The 12,031-nt window shown below is 38.2% G+C and overlaps 1 protein-coding gene across 1 annotated transcript in view; it reads right to left on the minus strand.

The window, feature by feature from the left end:
- LOC139745015 (uncharacterized) overlaps window positions 1-12,031 on the minus strand; it is a 41,745-nt gene that overhangs the window by 20,388 nt on the left and 9,326 nt on the right. Inside the window, exons 3-4 of the mRNA XM_071655424.1 lie at window positions 11,847-11,945; window positions 11,146-11,317 (exon numbers count right to left, since the gene is read on the minus strand). Of these exons, the coding sequence (XP_071511525.1) occupies window positions 11,146-11,317; window positions 11,847-11,945 (271 nt within the window). The remainder of the gene's footprint in view (window positions 1-11,145; window positions 11,318-11,846; window positions 11,946-12,031) is intronic.

Consider the following 12,031-nt stretch of genomic DNA (forward strand, 5'->3'; position numbering starts at 1 on the left):
CCTAACTCGGTTGGTGGCTTGCAAATTCGCATATTTTGCTCCAACGCTCAAACCATAATTTGCCATAAAATCACCACAACATACCACAGTAAACTGAGGGCATTGCATGCGATTCCATTCATCACATACATTCACGTCATAGCAAATGGTTCCAAATTTCTCTACAACCTTGTTATACTGCATTTCTAGCATTTTAAAAGCTTTGATGTAAAGATACACAGCTTTGAAAGCAATTCCTTTTTTGAAAAGTACCTCATGCATTGCCATTTCATAGGAATGTGGCAAACTGAAGCCTGTTTACACCTTGGCACACAAAGACTTAAGGAATATCAATTTTTTCAAGGGGACTCCTGCAGGATCATGTACATGTAGACTCTAAAGCTCAGAGTTTAATATACAGTAGATATACCATATACGGTATAGAGTATATTGTAGATGGAGTTTGCCCATGGCTTGGCTTAGTTCTTCCATATCTACTGAAGATGTTACATAAGCCTCAGCATTTAGATCACTTTTCCCTCCCATTATTCATGATTATTTCCAAACCACAATCTCACAGGTAGTAAATGCTATGTTCTATGCTCTATTAAAGGAAAGTGCCATTTCCTAAATATATTTCAAGCACCACCAGGGTAGCTATCGGATATCGATTTGCACCGGCTAGACATGGTGTTCAGAGGAACTCTCAAGTTTTGTGCCTGCTGAAAACAACAACATTGCTAGAGTCAGGCTTATTCATCCATATATCATGTATAACATACCTGTCAAAACTTCCAGGGGCTTTGACATTATATGGTTGAGAAATGCACAACATATATGTCAGAAGTGAAAATGCATGACATTGTCCTTTCAGAAAGAAATCAGAAAAGCGAGTCAATTCATGCAGAAAAACAAGCTCTACTACAGGATGCCAGGGATTCAAACTGTCCTGAAATTGCTTCTACATTCTCCAAGCGTCAATGTACCATTCATGGCAGAAAGTGGAAATGCAATGAATTTGTATCTGCATCTAGGGGCTTAATCTTCATCTTTTCGTGGGAAGAAACTTGGCCACTGTTGTTAATCCCTAAAATTTGACACTTGAGGATTTTCTTCTATGTCTCTTCAGTGACCATCAAACAGTAGCAGCAATGCTTCCGACAAACACATTCCACAACTGGCAACACACTGTAGACACATGGCCATTGCATTGATATTAGAGCAGATAGGACTTGTACTCTGGCCGGGCACAGCTGGCACCGGTAGTATTTTTTTTTTTGAGGTCGTTACCCTTGCAGAGAGATTTGGCACACAGTGCTTCCAATAAAATGGAACGCAAATAAACAGAGTCTAAGATGCCTTTGGGCTGACCGGAAGTTGCCACAACGAAGAAAAATATAAATGACTGCACAACTACCGAGGCAGGGGCAAAAGTCAATTCCCATGTTTCCTGAAACAATGGCCCTTTGAACTTTGATTAACCACGCATTAATTCCCCCAACTGACCAACTGGGAAGTCAAGTCTAGATATTTGACTGTTGTTGTTGTTGTTTTCATGACGCCAGGGTGGCGCTCTGCTGCAAGTAGGTTAACAGGTCATCTGCATCTTTGTGTGAATACCAGAAAACGGGCTGAAAAGGGGGCAGTTTCGGGCAAAAATATTTGTGTTTGTAATCCAGAACAATGTCATCACTCTTCTCGGGCAATGACGGACATCAAGAGGATGTATTTGTTCGATACCCCCTTCCCCCACCTCCCCTCTCCCCACATCCCTAATCGGCATAAGACCCCAGCTTTGGTTTTCTTTGCTTATTGCTGCTGAAAATTAATCCAGATTGGCATATCAATTTCAGACACTTCTGTAATGGGATACTTCAACAGCCACAGTTCGAGCTCAATACAGCAAACTGGAGACCACTACTTGTAAAAACTGGTAAATTCTTTCTTAAAGGGATAGTATAGTTTTGGTTGAGACCTAATTTCAGGTTTCTAACATTTTTTTGGTGAGATAATGAGAAATCACTTATGAAATATGAAAGAGCATGTAATTCCATGAGGAATTCAACGTTTATTTGATGAAAAATTGGTTTTGAAATGGCTGAGATATCCAAAACAGAGCAATTCTAATAAGTGTGGGACCCACACTTTATTACGATCAATTTGCTTTACCGGTACTTTGTTTTTGGATGTTTCAGTCATTCCATACCCGATTTTCATCAAATAAACTTTGAATTCCTCTTAAAATGGTATACTCTATACTATTTCATAAGTGCTTTCTTGGTATCTCGCAAAAAGTTAAAAGCCCAATTCTCATCTCCACCAATACTGTACCATCCCTTTAACTGTCATGGATGATGAAATATCAGCTGACAGAAACAAGCTCTGACAAGCAGCTACAATTCACAAGCACATTAACAGGAAAGTACTGTTTGTATATATCCACATTCTGAAGAACACATAAGATACATCATGTAATCAACCTCGACCACATATCACAAATGTAAGTCATGTATGATGGTAGATCTGTGCTGGAAGCTTTGATCCTCATGTATCTTTAATCAGCTTTCTTCCTTCAAACACTGAAAAGTTTCATTGCATTTGTCTTCCCCCATGAATGTTATTTCCACCCTCTCCACAGATAAGCTACTTGTGATCTTCTACCTTCACTAACACTGCAAAATTTTATACATATTACAGGTCACTGGTGCTATACAGATTTTTGTGGATATATTCTTCGCTCTGTCACATTAATTACAGAGATAATGAACGAAAATAAGCTCATCAAATGGCATGGTTATCTCTGAAAGAAAAGATGAACTGATGATTTGTGTGATGTTTGAATGATTATAAGTATATGACCCCACTCTTGTATTGTTTCTCTATATTTTCACGTAGGAATAAAGGAGAAAGTATGGTGCATTAATGTGCAACTATAAGTAATGATATATGCATTTATTATCTCTGATGCCTTTATGTCTGTAACAGATCATATGAGATGACAGTACATGAGTGACATATACATCAAAGGCTTAATTTTGGGTGTGAAATAGGGTTGACATAATCCAAGGCATGCAACTGTCCACGGGCATGAAGACATGTGGGACGAGAATCCTTTATGACATTTATCAGATACACACAATATACCACGGGGAATGCATTCACATTCCAAGATACTCTGGTTGCGTGGATCAAGCAGTTCTTTAACACTGTTGGTCATGTGTAGAACATGTGCACTTTACGAAGAAAGAGAGAGAAGGGGGGGGGGGTGGGGAGAGAAAAGGAGGGAGGGGGAAGATAGAGAGGAAATACAATATTAAGGAGACAGGAAACAATATAAAGTAGGCATCATTATCAAGCCCTAAAACATCAAAGGGATGATACAGTTTCGGTTGAGATAGGGCTCCAGGTTTCAAATGTTTTTTGATAATGATTTTGGGGATAATGAGAAACTGCTTATGAAAGAGCATATTTAATTCTAAGAGGACTTCAAATTTTATTTGATGAAAATTGGTTTTGGAATGGATGAGATATCCACAACAACGCAAATCCTAATAAAATGTGGGACCCATCTTTTCTTAGGAATAGAACCGCTTTGTTTTAACTTCACTTTGTTTTTGGATATCAGCCATTTCAAAACCAATTTTCAGCAAATAAATTTTGAATTCCGCTTAGAATTGTATGCTTTGTAACAATTCATAAAGTGTTCCTAAGTATCTCACAAAAATCAACAGATGAATCCTCACCTCAGCCAATACTAATCCATCCCTTTAATCATCAAAAAAAGATATATGTACACACACACATCGGTAGACAATATATATGTCTCACATCTCAAACTGGGGATTGAGGGTTGTTTTTTTTTTTTAGGACAGTGTGGTCTAATTATTATAATTTTTTTGTCTTTACTTTTCATTTTTCCTCTAGAAGCACTGTTAACCAATTTACAAATTTGACCTCAACGGTTCTTTCTATCAGCCAATACTGTTCCCGATGTTGCATGAAAAATGAAGAGGAGAAAAATGTGCTCATAAAAGAGACTTATAAATAAAAGCTGAAGATCCATTTGAAACTTTGCTGACAGGTGACAGGAATGTCAATGGCAAGCTTCATCCATAAATGTGTTTAAAGACATCTGTCTAAAAATAAAACCTGCACCAAGGTCCAAACCACAATCTAATCTTAGTGTGAACACCGGGACGGATATAAATGGGACGCGACCAGCTTTGTGACATTTGCGAGATAAACACGACCTGGGTGTCACTGATGCTCTTCGCCTGTCTCCGAGTGATGGATACACTGACGGAGAATCCCCGTGGAGATCGGAAGTTTGTTCTAGAAATTTCAGTGACAGATCCAGATAAAAGCCCCGCAGAGAAATTTATCTAGGACAGCACAAAAAAATTATCCTTCCAAACCTGATGTAGGTGAATATGATAGAATCTCATCTTTAGACATCTTATCTCCTGAAGCTAAGACCTATAAAAAAAAACCAACAACAGCAACAACTGACAATTGTTGCTGAAAACAAGTTTCCTCCTGAGGAAACTCTAGATAATGACAACCCAGACAGATATTGCATAGGAGAGAAAAAAAGACACACCAACATGCACAAAACAAAAAGTGAACACTCCCTGCTCATTGTCAAAGAGCTGTTCTTGTAAGTAGCAAGATATTGTCTTTGTATTGCAGTATTCAAATGCACAAATGCAAGGATCGTTATCACAACTTTGGTTCCTTTAATGTATTTCTTGACATGTGTATGTGCATCTTATGATAGAGAATGCAACTGTTTTCATGCAGGTGAACTCTACACTCAGCTTCACATATATGACAAGCACTGAAACACTTCAGGAGACATGTGTTTCCCGATCAACCCCACATCCAGTAACTTTGGAGAAAAGATAAAATGCATAAATCTTACAGGAGGAAAACAGTTAATAGGTGTGTCTTAAATTTTTTTCAATATCAGTGGACAAGTTTAAAAAAAATGCAAACAAAACTAAAAAAAGAAAAACACACTGTAGTGTAATGCAGTCCACATACGCCATTCTATATCTCTGAATTGTCATGAATACTAATGGCTTTGCCTTACCAAGGCCAAAAACTCTATTTGTTGCAGTATGTTTGATAAAATGGGTATCTAAATGTGAATTAATTATCTTTGTAGCCTTCATTCCTTTAAGTGCAGGCTAATGCAAACAAAGTCAGCTTCTTTTTGGCGCATGACCTCTTTATTAAAAAAAACAAGGAAAAGTAGAAATTACGCGGTGCGTAATATATGTCCCCGCCGGAAGTAGCATTTAGTAGCAAAATGTACAATATAGGTAAAAAGATGAAGGTCAAAGGTCAAACAAGTCAAAGGTCAAAATTCTATGAAGAAGTTTTGAAGCCCTCACCTAGTGCCATCACATAAAGCAAACGGAATCGAAATCGGGTTAGAAATGGCGAAGGAGTAGCATTTTGTAGCCAATGTACAATATAGGTAAAAAAATCAAGGTCAAAGGTCAAACAAGTCAAAGGTCAAAATTCTGTGTAGAAGTTTTGAAGCCCTCACCTAGTGCCATCACTTAAAGCAAACGGAATTGAAATCAGGTTAGAAATGGCAAAGGAGTAGCATTTTGTAGCAAAATGTACAATATAGGTCAAAAATCAAGGTCAAATGTCAAAGAAGTCAAAGGTCAAAATTCTGTGTAGAAGTTTTGAAGCCCTCATCTAGTGCCATCACATAAAGCAAACGGAATCAAAATCGGGTTAGAAATGGCGAAGGAGTAGCATTTTGTAGGCAATGTACAATATAGGTCAAAAATCAAGGTCAAAGGTCAAAGAAGTCAAAGGTCAAAATTCTGTGTAGAAGTTTTGAAGCCCTCACCTAGTGCCATCACTTAAAGCAAACGGAATTGAAATCGGGTTACAAATGGCGAAGGAGTAGCATTTTGTAGCAAAATGTACAATATAGGTCAAAAATCAAGGTCAAAGGTCAAAGAAGTCAAAGGTCAAAATTCTGTGTAGATGTTTTGAAGCCCTCACCTAGTGCCATCATATAAAGCAAACGGAATCAAAATCGGGTTAGAAATGGCGAAGGAGTAGCATTTTGAAGCAAAATGTACAATATAGGTCAAAGGTCAAGGTCAAAGGTCACAATTGAAATTCTGTATAGAAGTTTCAAAGCTCCCATGTAGTGCTATCATATAAAGCAAACAGAATCAAAATCGGGTTAGAAATGGTGAAGGAGTAGCATTTTGAACATTTTGATCACACACGGACGCACACACGGACGGACGGACGGACGCACGGACGGACACACACACGTACGGAGCCCGTTTCATAGTCCCCTGCTCGAACTCGTTCGGCGGGGACAAAAATGTAGCCCTTTGACGACAACTAGAATTGAGTTATCAGTTCTCTATTAACAGCCTAGTTTGGAAACAAAAATGATAATGCAGCTTGAATTCTTTCTCTTGTTGTTGTTGCTTAAGTTCTCAAATCTAAATCCATCCTCCCATTTAGTTTGACATCTTGAGATAGACTTGACTTTTAACCTTTTCAAGATACCTATAGTATACAGCTTAAGTATGCATACATATGAATATATGTGTTTGTTTGTGTGTGTGTGTGTGTGTACATAACAGATAAATATAGAGAAATATCAATGGAGAATAGAAAGTTCCTATATGACTGACACAACAGATGTTTACTAAGTATAATAGTACCTTTATCAGTCCATACACATCTAAAGTGTACATGCAAAGCTACATATAGGACTATAGCGCCAATATCATTATGACATTGTCTCGCAATGTCCAGAGAAATGGTAAACAACTGAAAACAGTTTCTGCTCCCAGCAATCATTGAAAATATCACTTTTTTTCTTCTCCCTTTCGCTTTTCCATCCCAAGGAAGTTGGCGGCAAACTTCAAGAAGCGCCCATGCAGGGGTATGCCAGATGCCATGGTCATTAGCTGCCGTAATCGGCGCACGGGAAGATAATTGGCCACGGTTTCTGATGGCTCTTTGATGGTTATTGGCGGGACGGCGAGAGAGCAGGGCCAGATCTTGTAATTGGCGACCCTTGTTCACCCTACCTCCACCCCCCCCCCCCCCCCCCCGACAAGTTCCTGACGACGTTATGACGACGGCGGAAGGCACAGACCAATTTACAAATCTAATTAGGCCCAGAAGCTGGATGTAGCAAATCGGGAAATACATTGTGCACTAAAATGTCTGAAACCTGACTGCCAGAAGGTATGACTGAATTCGAAATTAAAATTCGATTTAGCGAGCGCAAGACGGGGGTCATCTGCCACCAGATTATTGTCGCAACTACTTGTTCTTTGATCGGCGATCATAAACAGTCCTCCACCCTTCAGAACATCTGGATTTCTCAGCGCCTTGATCGAGTCAAATTTTTCCGGATGCTAATGGAACTACCACCTGGTTTAAATATCCAGATCAAGGATTCACTGTGTTCAGTTATTTGTAAACTTGCGTGGTTAGAAAACCCTCCATAGTTGGTAAACAAATGAGTGCAATGAGATGTATACAGTGGACTCCTGTTATAATGAAGACCTCGGGACTGGCAACTTTCTTTCGTTATTGAAATTTCATTATAACCACACAAATGAGCAATAAAAATACATAGGGTGGATAATGAAGCAGCCTGAATTTTTACTTTGCTGTAACCGGAATTTTGTTAATTCATAACGGAAGTGCACTGTACCAGCATAATGAGGAAACTGTTTTGTGAATATTGTTACACAGGCATTACAGACATATTTGGACATAAGCGATCCCTCATTTTTCCCAAAATATCATGTTTTGTAACAGATCCACGTGATTCTACTTTTGTTTTGTTCATTCATTGCCTTCACCTTTATATTCAATTCAATAAAATTCAAACTTTATTATCACATTTGATATAAATTTGCTTTGATTATACCACAAAATGCATGATGCCTAGTCCTATAAACAAGGCATAGGTGACTTCAGTTACAGACATATCAATACCTCTCAGTAAAAAGAAAAAAAAATTCTGACATGTGATTGACAAAATGCTATATGAATGGTAACACCCTACCCCTATCCCCCCCCCCCCCCCAACACACACACATCAAGCAGTGGATATCATTTTCATACACATATCAGGGAAGGATCCAGGAATTTCGTATTTACGGGGGCACGTTCACAAAATTAAAGGGGGAGCACGCACCCCTCACCCCCATTTTTTCTTTTTATTTCTTTTGTTTCAACAAAAAAAATAAAGGGGGGGGGGGCGTGCACCCGGTGCGGTCCTCCCTGGATCCGCCACTGCATATTGAGCAGTGAAATTCTATCCTGGTGGCTCTTTTTAGCAATTCTTCCTAAGTTTCTTGAAATTTCAACTTAAGATATTAAACATCCCCCACTTAATCAGGAGGGGTATTAAAGGAGACAAGCTTTTCTCCTATTTAAAGGACAAGTCCACCTTCATAGACATAGGGATTGCGTGAATGCAACAATATTAGTAGAACACATCAGTGAAAGTTTGAGGAAAATCGGACAATCCGTTCAAAAGTTATGAATTTTAAAAGTATCTGCGCAGTCACTGCTGGATGAGAAGACTACTACAGTGTATGATGTCATATGCCTACAACGATATAAAGAAAATAAAAAGAGAATTTCACAAAACTTCACTTTTTTAATAAAGTGCAAACTTCTTCAACTTGTTACTGACATATGTTAAGGGTAATATTATTCCCCCTGCCTTCTGAAAGAGAGAAGTCAAGTGTTCATTTGTTATGCGAGAAAAGTGAAAATATGTTGAATTTTCTTTACTCTTTCTTTATATCGTTGTACACATGTGACATCACAAGCTATAGTAGTCTTCTCATCCAGCCTTGAGTGAGCAGAAACTTCAAAAATTCATAACTTTTGAACGGATTGTCCGATTTCTCTCAAACTCTCACTGATGTGTTCTACTAATATTGCTGCACTCACTCAACCCACATGTCTATGGAGGTGAACTTGTCCTTTAAGCAGGGCTCCTGCTTCATAAAGTGGTGGATGGTATTGGCCTGAGTATATCACCCCACTTGTAGCCCAGTATGTGGGTGTTACTCTAAACCATGCCCAGTTGTTTAACCCCATTACCATGGCAACAAGTACACACATGCTACCACACCCAGAATCAAAGTGGCAATGAAAAATATTGACACTGCAGTCTCACAGTTTGGGCAAATACATCACTGTACAACAAGTTCATGCATTTGTTCTGCAAAATAATCCTCTTCACAGTACATCATACGTAATCAAGTCACAATGCCCATGACTCTGACGATGCAAAAATATAGGCAGCAGGGGTAGCTTGAACATGTTTCATTGCAAAATTAAAGTGAAAATTCAACATGGTGAAACTTAGCAACAAACTTTTTCCAATCATCCCTCTTCCTTTCTCTGTCTGTCACACACACACACACACACACACACACACACACACACACACACACACACACACACACACACACACACACACACACAACACACACACACACAAACACAAAAACACTAATATACAGATGCACACAGAGGGAAAATACGGACAGCACATGGGAATGATGATTTCCAATACTCACAATATACTGGAGTGCAAGTTATGAGTAGAAGGCTGAAGGCACTCAATAAGATCGTTAGCACAACACCCTACTGCCCAATGGCAAATATTTACACTGTGTGATCTGCAGTCTGTCCTGTAATAGCACAAACTAGTCCTTCACAATAAGGAATTAAATTGAATGTGACAGCTTCTGTGAAAATTCAGTTATCATTTTAAAACCATAAATACATTTTTCTTTTCAAATGAAAGTTTCTTGAATAATACATTATCACACAATGTCATGTTATGAGCTTTTTTTAATAAAAAATTCAGTTTATCATTTTTAAGACATTAATGAGGGAAGGTGGAAGTGTTTAAGCCAAAATACATTGTATATATCCTAACACAGTTGTATGTGATTCCAAATGAGCAATGAAAATAAAGCATAAAAAGTTTGTAACATTAAATTCTGTTATACCTGAGCCGTGTTCCTGCTAAAGTGATTTTTTCTTATCAGGTGAGCCCTGTACATATCATGATAACAGCTTGTGTCAAAGTCCAGCTCAAGCAGCTTTATAAATTATAGCCCATCACACAGAAATTAAGCTCTGTGAATGTAAGTTTCATTGAAAGTGCAATCCATTCAAAGTCACTGTAAATCAAAGTGAAAGAAAATTAAAATTAAAACCGCCACAGAAATCAAGGAAATTGCCATTGTGAAAGTTCCATGAATAATACATTATCATACAATGCCGTATCACTTATGAATTTTTTTTTCTTAATTTCTTTGCAAATTTTAGAACTAGGAAATGTTACATTCTAATGAATCAAGAGAATACAAGATTTCTGTGAGATCTATAATCTTATTTCAACAACAAAACATTTCAGGCTGCAAGTCAGGTTGAGAAAACTGTACCCTACATCATCTACAGAGGGCGACATAACATTAACAGATTTGTGATGCTGTTGAGTAAGAACACTGAGAAATGGTGGTTCTCATTCACAGTGATTTCACTTTTCTCCAAGACGTCCAGCTGCCCTTCACCTGAATACTGCATCTGGACCATGACACACTGTAATCAGCATCCAACCTCTAAACACCTCAGTGGATTGATGGTATTTTTAACCTGTTGAGGTTGGACTGATTTGGCTACAGCTTGTATTTCCCAGACACCTACTTGCCTGAGTATACTTGGGACTCGTCCTCAACAGGTTAAAAGAGCTGATACAAGTTGATTCATCTACACAAGACATGAATGGCTAAAGGTTGAAACAAAAAAATGCCTGAAATTTTGAAGAATTTAAAAAAAAAAGCCTCACTCAGGAAAAGCCAATGAGTGCTTCGAACACAACAACAAAATTTGTTTCTGTTTGTTAGAATGGAGCATAGATAACATAAAACAGAATTTCCTGCTTTTGACAGCAATCCCTTTTCACAAAGAGAATGACAACACAGAAAGACAAGCAAATTAATGCCCACGGCATTTTAGATGCAGACACATTGAAAACATGGGCCAAATGATGCTACACTAACAATACTGCTACTGTATAAGACATGAAAAAAACAAATGTTGAAAAATGACTTTGACATCTTTTACCTCCTCTTCCTGGTCCACCTCGACCCCGTCCACGACCTCCGCCACCCCGACCCCGACCCTTTGACACCACCTCTTCCTTCACCATGTCGATGACCTCATCCGGTATCCTAAGGTACTTGATGGTGCTGCCGCGGATGTAGCACTCGGGCATTTTCCAAAACCTGTCACCATCCTGAATGAAATACAAGTACACTGTATTTGAGATGGCACCACTCATTTGCAAAATATCATGGGGATCTTCTCAAGATCTTCTTTAGAAATTACACACTGTGAAAAACTTCAAATATCAAAAAAAAATATAGTATGCACATCAAACATGAACTGTTTAGCGTAGCAAAAATTTGTTTGATCAGATTAGTTCAATGAAATGATAGCAAAACAATCAGCACAGTCTCCAAAGACTAATTGAAATCCACTCCACATGTACAGCTCAAAAAAACCCCCCAAAACAAAAAACAAACAAAAAACATGCTGACATTTCTCATTTACAGGAATCATCCATGTAGCATGGATGTGATGTGACATAATATTCAAATGTATGGCTCAACTCATGAAGCCCCTAGCAGCATGAAAGTCCATCATATGCAGTAGAACATTAACATTCAACTGCTAGATTTGATGATGACACAACTGTTTGGCAGGGAACATTTAGTAATGAAATAGAATTGACACTAACTTCACACCTATTTTGTGATACTTACCCTAGATGTACAGATGACTTCTCTCAGGTTGATGTTCATCCAGTTATCACAAGCAACGAGATGTCCATTATACGTTTCTCCATTTTTCAATTCCACCAACTAAAATTCATAATAAATCACATTAAGATTATTGATGTCAATGTAACCGAATGACAATTTGATTTATATATAAATACTCGCAAAGG

Source organism: Diadema antillarum, unplaced genomic scaffold (genome assembly GCF_040938485.1).
Source record: "Diadema antillarum isolate AM-2024a unplaced genomic scaffold, OU_Dant_1.0 seq00001229_RagTag, whole genome shotgun sequence".
NCBI lineage: Eukaryota > Metazoa > Echinodermata > Echinoidea > Diadematoida > Diadematidae > Diadema > Diadema antillarum.